Source organism: Anomalospiza imberbis, chromosome 17 (assembly GCF_031753505.1).
Source record: "Anomalospiza imberbis isolate Cuckoo-Finch-1a 21T00152 chromosome 17, ASM3175350v1, whole genome shotgun sequence".
Classification (NCBI taxonomy): domain Eukaryota; kingdom Metazoa; phylum Chordata; class Aves; order Passeriformes; family Viduidae; genus Anomalospiza; species Anomalospiza imberbis.
In genome coordinates this window covers 8,091,180-8,108,658 of record NC_089697.1, presented here as the reverse complement: position 1 = coordinate 8,108,658, position 17,479 = coordinate 8,091,180, and the positions used below count along the sequence as shown (strand labels likewise).

The following is a 17,479-nucleotide window of genomic DNA, read 5'->3' as shown; positions in this document are numbered from 1 at the left end:
CAACGTCTGGAAATCCAGATATGACTAGATCCCTTCATTAGTAATTTCTTGTACATGACTTTCTAGACCATGGGGATTTGTTAAATTTGCAGGAGTGTTTCTCACAGTGCCATGGACTGGCTGCTGCCAGCATATATTGGCTCGGATCTGTCAGATCCTGTTGCCTTATATGACCCTCGGTTAATTCAGCTTTTCTTTGTATCCAGCCCTCAGCAGGGAACTCCTCCAGCAGTCCCAGCGTGGATCCTGCTAAAATGGTTCTCCAGTCCTCCTGCCATAAAACAACTGCCCTCCTCCAGTGAAAGGGGGATGTGGGGGGTGGAATTCAATGCTCCCCTCCCTCCCTGCTGCCCAGGCCTTCGCCAGATGCTTCCTCCATCCCTTCTCCTTTGGTGCCAAGAGAAAACTCGGTGTGCCTGAAAATGTTACTGGAGGGATTGGACCTTCTCCCCACAAGGACCGTGGCATCCCAGTGGTGCACCCTGCACTGTGGGGTTAATCATTCGCTGCCTTCAGGGGTGCTCCAGGGCTGGGGGGGACTTTCACCTTCCCAGTGACCTCTTGGAATTTCGACCTTCTTTTATGGGTGCCATAAAGGTTATTTTTTAATCTGCAACCTGTCAGGGTTTCCCCCCTCTCAGCTGTGGGGTCTTTGGTCTGGGGAGTACTTGGGCATCACTGCTTTTTGTGCCTCATCTGGTTTGGGAAGTGGAAAGGCTCACAGGATGGCCTTTTCCCAAGGGAAGGGGATTGTGGTACCCAACAGCTCATCAAAGGAATGTGGTGTTGGTTGGCAGCACTGAGGGTTCTGCTGTTGGGGATGTGAGGTGCTGTGTATCACAGAGAATTCCAGAAGCCCAGAGAAACATCCCAAATCCCCAAGTGCTGCCAGAGCAAGATTTCCAAGTGGAAAAAGGCTGTGTGTCCAAGGACATCCTGCTGACCCTGCAGTTCCCTATTGCCCACTGACCGAGCCGTGCCACCCCCTCAAGCACCCCGTCCCCAAGCACTGAGTCCAGCCCTGCACAGGAGCTTCCCCCTGTGTCCCCAGCATCTCCTGACCCGTCAAAGTCCAGTGAGAGACCCCGACCTCCTGGAGCCCCACGCCTCTTCCCCTTACCAGTGATGAGGGCCAGATACAGGAGAGCATTTATATCCCAAACTTCCCAATGTGCTCTTTGTCCTCTCCAGCAGATCTGACAGTGCTCAGATGCTCCAGAAGGATGCATCCCTCCAGCATCTTCCTCATCCTCCTTGCAGGAGGCACTGAGCCATAACCTTGAAGTCTTCCAAGCACTGTGTTTCTTAAAATACCTGATCCATAGCTTTTCCTTTCAGCATTTGAGGTAACCACACCTTTAAAAAGCCTCAAACCAAAGCAGGAAGAGGCAGGCTGAGATGCTGTGTGGAGCAGGAGAGGGGCAAGCGGGCAGCACCCACCTCTAGCCACACTGAGAGGAGCCCAACCCTTGCTGAGCCAGAGCCAAAATGCTTCCTCAGCTCTGTAAGAGTAGCCCAGCTCCTCCATCACTGCAGCATAACCTGATCCAAGCTTCTCCCTGGGTTTGTATCTCACCCACAATCAAACAAAGAGATTTCACTGTACCAGGCTGGCTCCTTGAGAATCTCCTTGATAGGCTGGTGTGGTGCGCAAAGGGACGCAGGTGAGGAGCTGGGGGCTGAAATCCCCTTTCTTTGCATTTTTTTATACCAGCAACAGGTCAGGGAGGCTTTGCCTGCATCCCTTTGTCCTTCACGCCACTGCCTGGTGGAGATGGGAGCTGGCAACGGCCACAGGAGGTGGGTTGGGCTGTGCCCCTGTGCAGACAGAGGCAGAAGCAATGGGAGCATCCTGCCTACTCACCCCATCCCATCCCATCCCATCCCATCCCATCCCATCCCATCCCATCCCATCCCATCCCATCCCCAGCCACCTCAGAGACAGCAAAGAACTGAATGGCACCATGAAGCCCTGAGCCCCACATTTCCTTGGATGAGGGATCCCCATGGGAGCATCCTCTGCCGTTAGCACCACCAGCCATGCAGCAGGGGCATGCTAGGGGCAGACAAAGCATCCCAACTCCCATCCCAAAACCCCCACTGCTCCCACCACCCTCTGTTGCTGTTGGCCATGGCTTGGGTGCAACACAGCCCCTCCTCACCCGTCAAAGGCACTGCCTTCAAAGCACCACCTCCTCCTCTCTGTTGCCCCCATTTCCAGCATCTTTGGGTTGAAAAATGGCTGGGGAGGGTTTGGCAGAGGAGCCTCGTGCAGATTATTCAACAATTGTTTCCCATTTTGCGCCCTCGCCTGCCTCATCCTCCAGTAACAATGACGAAGAGCGGCGCAGAGCCAGCGCCCGCGGCAGGGGTGTTGAGATCAGGGACAGCACAAAAATATCTCCTCTCTGGAACAAATATTTACCAACCCTTCTGCCTTTTGTTCTTGTGGTTCTCATATATTTTTTTAAATTTCTTTTTTTCCAGACATTCACTGGCAAAATGTCACACTAAGCAGCAACCCAGAAACTTCGGGGTAGCTGCTTGGCTGCTCTGGGCTTTGTTTTTCTCGCGCACTAATTGTTAATGAATATCCAGCCATTTAAGCCAATGCAAACCTGTGAGAAAACGATCTTTTCAGCCCTGGCTTTGGAGCTTTGCAAAATCCAAGTGGTGGATAAGGAAAACGTGCACCATCCCGCAGAATAGGGTGGCGGCAGTGCCGGAGCCAACCTGGAGTGGAACGTGGCAGAGCCGGAGTGGGAGCTGGCATTGTCTCAGCTGCCAGCATCACTCCAGGGCTGCAGCAGGGAGGTCCCCATTCCTGGATGGGGATAAGTTCAACGGGACTGAGTGCCGTGGTACCCCCATCCCTGGCCAGCTCCTCACCAAACTCCTTCTCCCTCATCTGCCCCACCACAGGTTTTTCTTGTTTCCCTTCAAAATCATAATGCCTCTCATGTCCACTTTTATGGCGGCCAAACAAGAACATGTGGTTATTTTATGGGTGTTGTGTTTAAAGAAGGGAGGGGCAAAGCCCTCCTCTTCTGGAACATAAACTTAGATCTTTGGTTAACAATTAACCGTGGCCATAAAACCCCCAATGTAGGAGCAAGCAGAGCTCACCCCAGAAGCGCTGCTGGGCTGTCACCTCACACCAGTGCCCTGCTGACCACTGACCACCATCCCCTCCTGTCTGCTCCGGGATGGCTGTGCCACCCTCCACCTATCCCCGTCGCCTCCTGCCCCTCTTCCTGGGGCTTTTCCAGGGCACCCTGCTCCTCTTCTTTGCCCTCTTCGTCATCTATGATGAGCCGTCGGCGCAGGCAGAGGATACCAACTTGGTGGCCAACCAGATCTACAGCACCTTTCCTTTCTTCCAGGACATCCAGGTGATGCTGGTGGTGGGACTGGGACTCCTACTGACCTTCCTACCCCGCTACGGGTTCAGCGCCCTCACCCACAACTTCCTCCTGCTCATCTTCTCCGTGCAGTGGGCGCTGGTGCTGCAGGGCCTGCTCCACCATTTCCACCACGGCCAGATGCACCTGGACCTCCACAAACTCCTCATCTCTGAGTTTGCTGCTGTGACAGTGCTCATCTCTGTGGGGGCCATCCTGGGGAGGGCCAGCCCCTGCCAGCTGTTCATCATGGCCACCTGTGAGATCCCCATCTACCTCGCCAGCGAGTGGGTCATTGTCACCTGTCTGGGCGTTCTGGATGTGGGCGGCACCATCACGATCCACATCTTCTCCTGCTATTTCGGCCTTGGCGTGTCCAAGGCTCTGTTCAGGGCAATGCAGCAGCCACTGCACCCCAAGGAGACCCCAACAACCAGCTCTGACTTCATGTCCCTGGTGGGGACACTCATCCTCTGGGTTTTCTGGCCCAGTTTTGTGGCTGTCCTCTGCCAACCGGGCGATGCCCAGCACCGCGCCATCCTAAACACCCTCCTGGCCATGAATGCCAGTGCCATAACCACCGTGGTGGCCTCCAGCCTGCTGAAGAAGGATGGCAAGCTCAGCCCCGGCCACCTGCAGAATGGCAGCCTGGCCGGCGGGGTGGCCATTGGCGTGGTGGCCGACATGGCCATGCCACCAGTGGCCGCTCTTGCCCTGGGCAGCCTCTCGGCCGTGGTGTGTGTCCTCGGCTTCAGGTTCCTCACCCCGCTCCTGGGGAGGAAACTCACGCTCCATGACCAATGCGGCATCCACAACCTCCACGGCTTGCCCGGCATCCTCGGCGCCGCAGCCAGCGTCGTGGCCGTCCTGGTGGCATCCGAGGACACGTCCGGGTCCCAACCCTCTCAGCTGTCTCCCGTTGGGGGCAATGCCAGCAAGGTGGTGGAGGGACAGTGGGGGGGCCGCGGGGTGGGCGGGCAGGCGCTGTGCCAGGCAGCGGGGCTGGCGGTGGCCATCGGTGCCTCGCTGCTCGCCGGGCTGCTCACCGGTGCCGCCCTCCGGCTGCCCTGCCTGGCCCGGCCGCCCGAGCGGCTCTGCTTCGATGACTCGCTGTATTTTAAGATCCAGGATCAGGCTGAGAGCCCGGGGCCAGACAGCCGCGCTGAGGAAGGAGCCCTGGCTCTGAAGGAGCAGGTTTAGGGAGTGGCGTTCGTGCAGCGGCAGGGAGGGCCAGGGAATGCTACCAGCAGGATCAGCAGGCAGGAGATGCTGCCTGCACTCGCTCCGGCCCCATTCCTGGAGCCAGCTGTCGAGGATGCCGGCATAGCTGGGTCAGCACCTTAGCACTGGTCACCTCTCCGTCCTCCCACCCTGCAGCTGCAACCCCCCTCCTGTGTCCCAGTGGTTCCCAGCATCCGTTCATTCCCGGCAGCAGCCAGAGAAACGACCTGCTCAGGCTGTCTCCCCCAGGATGGTTAATGGCCCCCGATGAGCCCAGACGGCCGCTCTGCAGGGCACTGGCTTCAGCTGCTTTGCTCCCAGCAAGCGGCATCACCCTCAGTGCTCACCCCGACCCTCAGCTCCAGATTCCCCTGCCCACAACGGACAGCACCTGGAGGAGGCTGCCAGCTCAGGCCACAGCTACAGGAAAGGAACTCAGTATCCACTGCCGGGAACGTGGAACTGCAGCAGCAGGGAGATGGCCAGAAGCAAAGGACTTTACAGGGATTTGATAATCTGAGCTGGGCAATTCACCCTCCAGGAGAGTTTGCAAAGGGAAGCGCCAACGTTTTTTACCACTGGTGCAGCAATGAGGATGCAGCCCAAGCACAACGATGAGCCTCAGAGACAGCCAGGATGCAGGAGGCACCCGCAGCCCACAGCACCCTCATCCCACCCCTAAGCTGGAGCTGGGAAATCTGCGCCAGCATCCCAGGAAGAGCAGTGGCCCCATCCCATCCCACCACGGGCAGCGAGCCGCTTCCACCCTGCGGAGGACAAAGCCTGCGGTCCATGGCTGGCATGTGGCAGGCTGGGAGCGTGGGGCCGCATCCTGCCCGGAGAGCGAGGGCTGTGATTCACATCCCCCCCGCCGTGAATCACCGCTGCCCCTGCGCCCCCACGGATCCCGCTGCTGCCGAGACAATGCGGGCCATGCTCGCGGGCTCCCGCGGGGGTCGAGGCCACCGATCCCCCCAGCGCTGGCTGCAGGAGTGGGGAGCTGTCGGCGAGGTTGGGGGTCCCCAACCCTGAGCGGGTGGGAGAGGGGCTGGATCCCTTCCACCCGGTGCAGCCCCAGGCGGAGCCAACACCAAGAGGGAGAGAGGCTGGGGAATTCGCCCTCCAATAATCACAAACAGGCTTGGGGGGCCGGGCGTGTTTGGTTAATTGTTAGAATAAAATATTGCCGAGCTCTGACAAAGAAATCCTGCCCCGCAGCCCGGCGCGGCCGAACAATGGGCCCCGGCGCAGGATGCTGCGAGCTGAGCAGTGGGGCCAGGGACCTTGGGGGCGGGAGGCAGCTCGGTTCCCCCTTCTCCAAACGAGCCCCAGAAGCCCCTCATCTTCTTGGCAGCACAGTGTGGATGTGCCCCACGGCAGTGTGGAGCCATCGGAGCGGGGACCGCCCTGGCCCCTCAGCAGTGCCCGGCTCCCGCTGGGTGCCGAGAGCCGCCGGGACCAGCCCCCGCCCGGGGAGCCGCGATCCCATCGGGGCCGAACCGGCCCGGCAGCCCAGGCCCGTGGCTGCCCCCGCGTCGAGGCCTTTGGGTTCTGATGGCAGCCCCGGCACGGGGAGGAGGGGCACGGGGTCAGCGGCACCGGGAGCTGAGACACCCTGCCGGGAAGCAGCCGTGGAGGGGAGCCACAGGCACAGGCGTTTACACACCTGAAATCACGCACACGTGTGTGCACAGCCCTGCACACACTCACAACACCTCGGGCGTGTGCCCAGACACACACACGTATACACACACACACATGTGCACACTCACACATGTGCACACTTGCATGTGATGCACGGACACACATGCACATACACACATCTGTGCACACACATCCCAGCACTCACTCACATCCACACGCAGGCACAGTCCCGAGGCTGCGAACCTCTTGCTGTCGGAGACAGCGGAGGAGCCGCTTTCCAGCATCTCCCAGCCCTTCCCGGCGAGGATGAGGACGCAGGCTCCCGCTGAGCTGCCCGCGGCACCCAGTAGGGGAGCGAGCAATGAGGGCGCAGGGAGGGAAGCACACCCGGAGCTGGGCCTGGGCACACCCCGCCTCCCGGCTGGCATGTCCTGGCACGGGCACCCCGGCACGCCGCGGCACAATCTGGTCAGCAGATGCTCCAAAAACCAGCAAGAGACCCAAGAAATGATTGGGGGGGGGGGGGGGGGAGGTCAGCGCTTTCCCACTGCCCACTGGGGCTTAGGTGCCTGGTGACCCACGGCCAGGGCGCTGGCATGCACCTGGGTCATGGCACGGCTCCATCAGCCCCAGTCCCGGCCATCCCTCCTCCCTGAGACTCGCTCTGCCTCTGGGTGTTCTGCCTCTGGGTGTGCTGCCCAGAGCTCCCCGCTCCTCCAAACCAGTCTCTCTCCAAAGGATGGAGCAGTCAGATATTTTGCAGAGCCTCCAGCGTTTATCACACTGTAAATCTGGGCTTTCAGCAGCTTCACGAAGCTGCAGGGAGATGGGAGAGAACAAAATGCTGCTCTGCTCCATCAGACACAGCCTGCGTGTGCCAGGGCTGCCAGGGGTTGGGTCCCCAGCCCTGCTGCAGAGGGAGTGAAGATTAAAGCAGAGGGCTTATGTGGGCAAGGGTCCCGCAGAGCGAAGAGGGGCTGCTGGCACCCCAAGATGTGATGACTCGGGGACAGCTGCATTTCAGTGGGATAGTGGTGGTTAGGAGGGCTGAAACGTGCTTCTGTGGAACCACAGCAGCCCCTGTCCCCCAGTATGGACCCCTGGCAAAGCTCCCCACGCACAGTTCTTGGGCACGGCACCCCGGTGTGGACCCACAGCACAGCACCTGGGCATTGCACCCCTGTATGGGCCCCGGGCATGATACCCCACTCTGATCCCCCCTCACTGTCCCCCAGAACAGTGCCCCCCCCGCTGGGCTCTGCTGCTGCCTCTGAGCTTAGCCCCGAGCCGGGTTGGGATGCAGCCCACTGGTCCCGGCAAGGAGCACCAGCCCCCATCCTCGCCCATATCCCTGTCCCCGCAGCCACTCCACCAACCCTCATCTGCCAGCGGGACCCTGCTGTGATTGCAAAACAAGCGGGGAGGGGAGGAAGCCGAGATTGTGCTGCTCGCACAGTGCTCGGATGCATCTGGCAAAGCGAGCCGGCGGCACAGGGCACGAGGCGGGGCTGTGGGCACGGCCAGGAGCCCCCAGCCCCTGCGTCCCCTCAGCTCCAACGCCCGTGTGCAGCCTTTGCCACATCCCCGCGGCCGCAGTGTGGAGGGGCTTGCACAAGGGCACACGGGGACCCCGGGCGAGGCAGGGGCTGGCTGGGCCCTGAGCTTCTGCCAAGTGCCTGGCACAGCATGGGGGGACTGGGGGGCCCTGGCAGCGGCTGGAGCCACATCAGAGCGGCCCCCCTGGAGCAGCCGGGAGCGCACGGTGCTGCCCTCGAAGGAAATGCGCTCACTCCCATGTGCTGCACACTTGGGTTCGCCTCGCTGCTATTTTTATTTGACTTTTCAGGGCCTGTTTCCTTTTTCCGGCTGTTTTTGCTGTGATTCCACCATCACAACGACCTCGTTTTTCCCCCTCCCTCCCTGTTGCTTCTTCCTTCACTCTTTCCTTCCTTTCCATGCACTCATTCCCCCTGCCGCACCAGGTTCCCAGCAGCAGCTGCCTGTGAGGGAAGGGTAGTAAAGGGAGGTGGTTTTTGCTCTGGTTTATCTGGGAAGGTGCTGACAGATCACTGGTGGGGGGACTTTGCTCCAGCCTTGATAAAGAGAAAGGCTGTGAGTAACCCTGTCCCAAGCCACCATCCTGTTGGTGCTTGAGCTGTCAGGTCCTGCCATGGCCCCCAGCCTCATCCATGGGATATCACGTGTCAATAGGGCTATTTTGGGATACTAGTGGTTTGTGGAGGGACGGTGGTTGGGAAAAGGAATAAGAAAAGAACCTGGGAACTGAACTAGTGCAAAACCTCCTGTGGGAGCAGCAAAAAGGGCAGTGCTGGCTCCAGCAGAGGAGGCTAGAGCTAAGAGGAAGGAGCCCAGGCATTATGGGGCCCGCCGGGGAGGAGCATGGCTCCAGGAGGCCTCTGGTATTGGGATGTGCTGAGCTGTGGCTCCCTGGATGGCCCCTGGTGCCAGTCCACCCCGTGCCAGGCAGAGAGCATCTTCCAGGGACCCCACAAGATCAGCATTCCCAGGCTGCACCCCCTGCTCTGACCCCCGAACCAGGGTCCCTGTCCTGCCCCATCAAATCAACCGGTCCTGCCTGCACCCTGCTACACCCCAGGGACTCTGATGTGCCCAGGCCAGGGAGGACTCTTGCCCACCCACGCCTGGTCATGAAGCCCTTCCAGCTCCTCCCAGCCCAATTCCCAGAGGCAGGGGGTGGGCAAGGACCCCTGAGCATCCCTTGCCTTTTCCTCCCCGAATCCTCCCTTCCTAGTTTGAACCCCCAAAAACCCCCAGGGAAAGCCGCCCCCCACCTCCTCCAGGGCATGGGGGCGTACCCCACTCACTGCAGCGCTCACTGCCCCCCTGGCCACAGCCCTGCCCCGACTGGGCTCGGTGGCCGAGGCTCAGCGGGGACGAGGGCCGGCGATGCTGGTGTGGCCATGGGAACACGGCGTGGGCAGTGCCCGGCTCCGCTCAGCACACACAGCCCGCTGCTGCCATCTCGTGTCCTCCCCAGCCCCTCAGGGCTGGGACAGCAGCCACACGGGTGGAGATGGGCTGGGGAAACTGAGGCAGGGGCACACTGCAGGCCCTCCTAGCTGTTGCTCCAGGGGAAATGTCCTTCCAAAAAAGCAGCGCCTGGTTTCCATCGCCCACACCAGGGATGCAGATAGAGTGAGCAGAGGCAGGATGCCACTGTGCCCTCCACTGCCGTGGGCTTCTGCTTGAGCTTCCATGAGCCCAGCCCCATAGCCAGACCCAGCACTGTGCCAGCTCCATCCACAGCACAAGAGCCCCTGGATCACCAGATAAAGCACCCAAAGTACTTCCAGGGAAGGAGAGGTTTTATTTCTGGCTTCCCAGAGGCTGCTTGCCACCCAACAAAGCAGTGGAGCCATAGGCAGGGTGCTGGCAGAGCACAGTGACAAGGGAGGATGCCCTGACAAGAGAGGATGCCCTTCACTTCACCTCACCCCACACCCCACCATTCCCTCCCTGCTGGGGCACCCACAGTGCCAAGGAGCCGGGTCCCTCCACAGTGCTGCCTGTCACCGAGGCTGAGCCTTGGCCTCAAGCCCTCACACAGCCTGGCATTTCTGGATATCAGAACCCCCCAGGCTTCCCCAGGTGCCCAGTGATGCACCTTTACTTCCCTGTCCACTGTGGGTGCCCGGCTGCTCTGCACATCCCAGCAGTGCCTCAGGGACACCTGTCCCCATGCACAGCCCTAATAACCTCAGAGCCCTGCAGATGCACTGTGGCCTCACTTCCAGCAGAGCCCCCAGAGCCATGGCCCCACATGTCCTCTTTCTGCCCCAAAACACACCCATTGTCCTCAAGAGAGCAGCAGGAGCAACCAAGAATCCACACCTCACCTTCTCTTTTTGGTTCTTTCCCTTCTTCTTCCCAGTGTTTCTGGTGTTCCAGGAGTCTGCCACAGCCATCCCACAGCACACCAACCTGCCAGCCCCAGCCAGGGGTGGTGGATCCGGTGCCTGGGCACCGCTTGGAGCAGGAGGATGAATTCAGCTTGGGCATCTGCTGGCAGCAACCCCTCCGCCCTCAAGGCTGAGTTTGTCCCAGGTTCCCAAACGAGCCACTGGCAGCCCCGGGGCTGGAGCAGCACATCCCCCCGGCGTGCGGCGAGGGCGTCCCTACGAGTCCCAGGGCGCTTGGCGGGGTGCGTGCAGGGCATTGAGCTTCTCCCAGCAGGTCGCCAGCCTCTCCGCCTTCCTGCCGATCTCCCGCAGCTGCTTCCTCCTGCGGCCGGCTGCCCCGCGCCGCGGCGGTGCCGGGCCGGTGCGCGCTGGGCTCTGCGGTCCGTGCGCCGAGGGAGGCAGCAGAAATCCCCCCCACATCACAGAGACATTAGTCAGGGGACAAAAGGCACCACACCACAGGCTCTGCACGGCTGAGGTGGCCGAACTGCCTGTGGCCATGGCAAGGACATGGTCTCAGGTCCCCAAGAGTCCCCAGAGGTGGCTGTCCCTGTCTGAGCTGGCGGTGTGCATCCCACAGCACACCCACGGACACCAGATCAGATCTCCAGAGCAGCAGCAGCTCCATCCCACACCAGCAGACCCCAGGCAGGGCTGTCCCCAGCCAGTGTCCCCAGTGGCAGTGGCAGGGAGGACAATCCCAGCCCTGTGCCAGGGAGGACCCTCCCAGCCCTGTGCCACGGTCAGGCAGAGCTGGGAGCTGGTGCTTCGCTGCCCTTGGTTTTCCCTGCTGGTTGATGAATTGCTGCTGCTGCCACAGGGATCCTCCCGGATGAGATTTCCCCAGCAGAGCTTTGGAGATGCCAGGGGAACCCAGACAAGCCCTTAGGAGAGAAATCCCAATTCTTGCCTATGAGCAATCAGGAACAAGAGCAGGACAGGGTGAAAGCACCCACAGGGTGAGCATCCCACCAGGACAAAGCCCTGTGTTCCCCTCAGCCAAGGCATCATGGCATATGTGGAAAAACCCACTTGGGAGCCAGTGGTAAAAACCCACCAGCCAGGCCCACGCTACCACAAGTAGCATTCTGAAACTCCCAGGGATGGATGTGCTATCAGCATTCCCCAGCTCCTGGAGTGAAGCAGACAGAGCCTGGAGACTCCTCATGGGCAGCCAGGAGAGCACAAAACAAGGCAAACTCTGCCCACAGCCCTGGGAACGGGGAATTACTGGTGTGGCTGGGAAGTAGAGGGCTTCCTACCTTGCTGATTTTCCTGCAGTTCTCCCGGAGCACAAAGTTGGTGCTCCTGGCCACCCTCCAGACTGCCAGCTCCTCAGGGCCCTGCAGGGTGCCGGTCCCCACCTCCCGCAGGGACATGCTGATGTTGTAGATGGACAGCAGGATCTTCTGGTCCTGCAGAGGAGAAGCACAGGGTCCCGGGCAGGGAGGGAGGCTCTGTGGCTCCCTGGGGACTCAGCCCACACGATGCCCAGCCCCGGGTCCCTCCGTGCTCACCTTGTCCGAACGACAAGCGGGCCCAGCCCTCCCGCTCCTGTACACCGACCCAGTCAGGTTTCTCTGGAGAAATAAAGCAAGAAGATCCAGCACCTCGCAGGATCGGTGCTTCCCACTTGGAGCAAGGATCCCCCATTTAAACACAACCCTTCCCCAACACTGCTGGCAAAGCAGCCAGCTCCATATTAAGCTGCCCTTCCCACATCCCTCATCAGGGCTGCATCCAGCCCAGCAGCATTCCCAGGGCCAGGGCTGGGCCCCAGGCAGAGCCCTGCCTCGGCTCACCAGGTTCTGGATCTCATGGAAGATGACGGCGCGGTACTGCCGGAGGATTTTGGCGATGCTGCACCTCCTGCCTCTGCTCAGCACGGCCACCAGCAGGAGCAGCAGAACAGCACAGGAGAGCGCCCGGGGGAAAATCTGCCAGGGAAAGGCTCAGAGTCAGCTGGGGATTAAGGAATGTTCTGGGCTCTGCCTTCAACCCCTAGCCAGAAGCTCCGTTGGACCTGTACCTGAAGATGCAACATGTGATGGAGGAGCCTCAACTGTCTTCTCTCCCAGAGAACATCCTCCCAGATGAGCCATCTCCCCTTGGGGCAAAGCCCTTGGGAAACTGCTCCGGCTTCAGCCCAGCCCAGCAGCGCTGCCCATGGCACAGACAGAGCTCTCTCTCATGCCAGCAGGTGGTTCTTGGCACAGAGCTATGCCAGGGGCCTGTGTCAGTCTGTGGGGTTCATCCCTGAGCTCTCTGCCCCAACATGGTTCCACTAAATCCCCACTTTGGGCCATTTCAAGGTCAGAGAACCTCAAGCGCCAAAACCCAAGGGGAGCCTAGAGGGAGGTGCTGTGCTCCTTGGAGAGGAGCTGGAGGCAGGAGCTGCCTGGTCCCCACCAGCAACATCCACAACTCAGCTCAAACGGATCCAAACACCCTCAAAAGGATGCTCCCACACCTCTGCTGCATGGATGGAATTAATACAGCATTTTTCCACCTTCCTGCAGCTCAGGCTCATCCCAGGCATGGGGGCCTCACCACAAGCAGCACAAGCATCTGCTCTCACCAGCACATCCCAGCTGCTGCTGAGCCTCCTGGCTCCAAACCTTCAACAGCCCCGTGCTGGCCCCTGCAGAGCGGGGAACCCCAAGTGCTGACACCTGAGCTGGCAGAGGGGCACAGGGAGGGGGTGGATGGACCCTCCGAAGCAGGGATGAATCCCACAGCTTTGAAGAAAAGCCAGCACAAGCTCAAGTGACCAGGACTGGGGATATTTGAGCAGCCCAGCAGCAGCAGAGTGAGGATGGGGAGCTCAAAATTTGTTCCAGGAAAGGAACCCAACAGCTCAACACGTCTCCGCATTCTGAGCAATGGCACAGCCCTGGGGCCCCATCCTGGCATTTCTATCATTTCACATTTTCAGGAAAAGTCCCCCCCAAACACAACCCTCTCCCAAACAACCCTCATGCTGCAGGTGTCAGGTCTGGGCAGGCAGAAAGCAGCTCATCTCCTTCCAACTATGCAACCCCTGTGCTGCAGCCAAAGCGAGGGGGAAGGGGCCACAGCTCTGCCTGCAGCCCGTGCCTGCTGCTCCCCACCTCAGCTCAGGGGCCACTGCCTTCCCCAGCACCTCTGCACTTGCTCTTCTGCTCCAAGAAGCCAGAAGGAAGAATTTCCTTCACTGAATTCCAAGCCCAGGCACACGCCATCTGTCGTCTTTGGTGAGAGCCTGGGGGGTTTGTTGGTAAAATCCACATCTGCTCTGTGCTCCCTACTCAACCCTGAGCTGGACCTGGCTCCAAAAGGGTAAGGAAACCTTTTCCCATCCTCTTGCAGCTTAGTGGGAGTGATGGAGGCATAACATGAGGCAAAATTCAACACAGCACAGTTCTGGGAACACACGGACACAACCGTCACCTCGGAGCATGGGCACATGCAAAGAGAGGAGCAAACCCAGGTATAACCAGTAGAAATCCCACCACGCTCTTCAGCATCCCTAATCACCACACACCTCCCAGCAGAGCTGTGCTGAGCTCTACCTGGGAGCTGGGAAAGGCAGGGAAAAGCCTCCTTGTGCTGCTGGCTTTGCTCTCCGCAAACGACTGAGAGATCTTGCTCCAGAGGTGATTAAGCAGAGAGTCAAGGGTATAATCAAAGGAGAGCACTGCTTCCATGAGGACACCCCGACCAAAGTCTAAGGGTTGCTCTCCAGAAGTCTCCTCTGCCAGGAAGGCAAGGCTGTGCAATTTTACCATGAAAATGGGAATGACTTCCCCGAAGTGGTTTATTAAACAACTGGGACCCAGTTTCAGGAGAAAGCACATCATTTCCAGCATTCCAAGACGGCCAAGCCTGGGCTCAGTGCTCAGCCCCAAAGGAAGTGCAGAGTAGTCCAGGGAACAGCCAGGGCAGGAGGTCAGTAGATGCTGTAGGTGCTTCCCCCCACCATGGAAAGCAGGAAAGCAGCAGTGACAAGAGAGGGATGCAGGGAGACTGAGGTGGCAAATCCTTTTCCTGACTTCTCCCCTTTCAGGATGGAGGAGAACAAGTTCAGCAGCTGATTTAGGGTTATTCCTTCTGCCTTTGCCCCCATCCCACAGCAACAAGCAACAGGCAGGTGGCACATCCCTTCCTAGGGGAGAGCTGGCAATGAAGGAGCAGCCTTGGGAAGCGCGGGTGCAGGACAGGCACAGCTAATCTCATCCTCACTCTAATCCTCCAGCAAATACCAGGAGATAAGGGGAATCACCATTGTTGATAGAGCAGCTCCTGCTGGCACTCCTGCCAGTCCCAGCCAGCAGGGCAGCAAGGGGCAATTCCTGCCGCCAGCCTGGGAACTCCACCGGGGTCACCAGGTCCTTCCGGCCAGACAGACTCTGTCTCTGACTCGCTCCTACCCAAAGAGACTCTGTCACCACCCAGAGTCCCAAGGCAGGGACAGACCCTCCGTTCTCTACCTCAGGGCCAGCCAGATCCAAGCCCCATCCCAGCGAGGTCTAAGCCTCATCCCAGACACAGCAGCCTGATCCCAGCTGGACCAGCTTCCCCGGCCAGACCTGAGCCCCTTCCTCACGGACTCCCGGCTCTGACCCATCCCGACCCTTCTAAAGATCCGAGTCCCATCTGGACCCAGCCCAGCCCCATTCCGACTGCTCCAAGCCCTTTCCCAAGTGGTCTGGCCCCATCCCGAGCAGTGCGAGCCCCTTCCCGGACAGACCGGCCCCTCTCCCGGTCGGTGCAAGCCTCATTTCAGGAGAACCAGTCACCTCCCGACAGGTCCCAAGCCCCACCGCGGGTGCTGCAAGTCCCACCCCGGCCGAGCCGACCCCATCCCGCAGCGCGGCGGGCTGCGGTCGGTCAGTGGGCTCCAGGGAGGGGTGTCCCGGAGAAGAGGAAGGGGGTCCCGGGGAGAAGGGGGTGTCCCGGCGCACTCACCATGGAGCCCCGCGGGCGCGGCCCCTGCGGCGGTCCCGGGGAGCCCGGCCCGGCCCCGTCCCGCTGCGCCGGGGCCCGCGGTTTGAACTTGGCTCCACGGTGGGAGGGGACGGGCTCGGCCGCCGCGGGGGGGACGGGACACGGCACCGCCGCCGGCCCAGCCCCGGCCCCGCGGGGGAGGCCGCCCCGGCCCCCCCGGCCGCAGAGAGGAGCGCGTCGTGCCCGGGATGCGGGGCCGGGTCCCGCTCCCGGGGGCAGCGGGGCAGGGCGGGAGAGGGTCCGGCAGGGCAGGAGCCCCTGCTCGCACCCACCCGGGGATTACAAGCCACGCGTGTCCCTAGCCCGGAGCGGCACGCTGTGCTGCAAACCCCCGCAGTTTCGATTTCTGTTGGCGTGGGGCGATTCTTTCACTCTGCATTCACAGACCGCAGTGGGTGAACACTGACAGCGGCACCAACCCATGGCAAAAGTGACTGTCCAGGGTGAGACCCCCAAAATATCAACACCAAGAGTGTCCTCGTGCTTCCAACCAAAGCCCTCTCCTCCTTCCCCTCTGCATTTTGTACCTCACCCCGAGCCCAGGCACAGAGATTGCCCTGACTCAATTCCTATCAATTTTGGGAAAAACTGAACTGACTGCAACAAGGCTCCGCTGAGGAGCTGAATGTGGGTGATTGAGTAAGAAATAGAACAAATGGTGAATAATCCAGCTCTGCTCAGCTTGGTGAGAACGTCCCTCCCCAGGAAGTGGGACCAACAGCACACTGCAGCATTCCACTGGGACAGGACCCATATAACTTCTTTATTGAGCTCTATATATAGCTAAAATTCACGGGTGCCATAATCCATTTAAAAACCACCAAGACATCTACAAACATTAAAAGGCTCTAAGATTGATGGTCCCTTTTAAGTAAGAAAAAATAATCTCCAAGCTAAGGAATGTAGCCCAAAAGAAAGGGAACCTGCAGGTACCAGGGGCAGATGGCCAAGGGAGCCGGATGTTGTGAGAAGATGGCACCGTGTCCAGCAAAGGGCCCCTTCCTTGTGGCTTCCATATCCCAAAAATTCCTTGCAAGATGTGGTGGTGCAACCTAAGCATGGGGCAGGGGTAGCATGAGGATCCCATCAGTATTGTGTTATCTGGCTCAAGGGAAATGCTCCCAGCGCAAGTCAGGAATCTCTCCAGCAGGAAAAGTCACACCACTGCAATTCCCACTTCCCTTTCCCATCCCAATTCTGCAGCCACCAACACCCCAGCACAACTGGGCAGAGGGATTTATGCACCACAAGCAGTCAGCTTTCCCAGCACATCACTACACCAGGAATCAGAATGCCACATTCCTTGTCCAAAAGAGCAGGATATAGCCCCCATGGGAGCACAAGAGGTTGAAGGACAGCACACACTGAAAATTACTTTTAAAGTTGTTTTTATCCTGCAGTTTCTGCCTCAGCCTTGAATCCTTGTCCAGCCAGGTTCCCTTGCCATGTCTACTCCCTCCTTCGAACATCATCTCCATTCCCCTTCCCAAACCCTTCCACTCTCTTCCAGCAATGGCACAAAATCCCTAAGCAAGAGCCTCTCAACTCCCAGTGCCTCTCACTCACCTTTGGGAAACTACAATTCCACGGGACATCCGTGATCTACACCCTTTCATCAGCTATTCCAGAGAATGCACAAGAGTTTCCATTATGAACCCAAAGAAACAAAGGTTTTTGCTTACAGACCAACCTGGAAGCAAAAGCCTTTCCGCTCCAGCGTTAGAAGATCCGTTTTTGGCTTCTCATCCGTTTTGGCAAGAGGCTGTAACCCAGCTTGGTGCAGCCACCACTGGCAGGCACCTTCCCAGAGTGGTGGGAGCCTGTTAAGTCCAAAGGTTTCTGCTATCAGACCCACTCTTCCCAGTCAGAATCACACTCGGAGACAACAGAAGGAAACTAACAAAAAAAGAAGCTGTATTTTATACATATTCTCCAACAAATAATAAAGGAGTTTCTTCTCCAACTAAATAGATGGGATAATGCACATCCACAGACCTGGACACAGCTGCTATAGCCTCAGGTGTAAGACAGTAAGTACAGCTTCTCATTCTATGATCACAAGTCAGGAGGTTGGGGTAAAAATAGTACACATCACAAGTGTAGAAAATTGAAGACACTGTACAAAGGGTCCCAAACACAAAGCTTTCCCTCTCTTGAGTTTGCTTTTTTCTATCTGCACTTGGAGGGAGCCATCCCAAACCTCCCAGCCACTGGCAGTCACAGCTGTGTAACAGCACAGTCTCCCAGCAACTCTAAATAAATGTTCTTCCTTCAAAAGAGCTTTCA

At 59.0% G+C, this 17,479-nt stretch overlaps 1 protein-coding gene and 1 pseudogene across 1 annotated transcript; one reads left to right on the top strand and one right to left on the bottom strand.

Moving 5' to 3' along the window:
• Positions 1-1,982: 1,982 nt before the first annotated feature.
• Positions 1,983-4,841, top strand: LOC137484445 (ammonium transporter Rh type B pseudogene; annotated as a pseudogene).
• A 4,533-nt stretch (positions 4,842-9,374) lies between these two features.
• Positions 9,375-16,788, bottom strand: C17H20orf204 (chromosome 17 C20orf204 homolog). Its single transcript, XM_068208293.1, has 7 exons — positions 16,760-16,788; positions 15,155-15,451; positions 13,238-13,247; positions 12,010-12,144; positions 11,725-11,787; positions 11,470-11,622; positions 9,375-10,582 (listed from the first exon to the last, which is right to left on the bottom strand). The coding sequence occupies exons 1-7, from the start codon at positions 16,786-16,788 to the stop codon at positions 10,424-10,426; spliced, it is 846 nt and encodes a 281-aa protein (XP_068064394.1). The 3' UTR covers positions 9,375-10,423.
• Between the last annotated feature and the right edge of the window lie 691 nt (positions 16,789-17,479).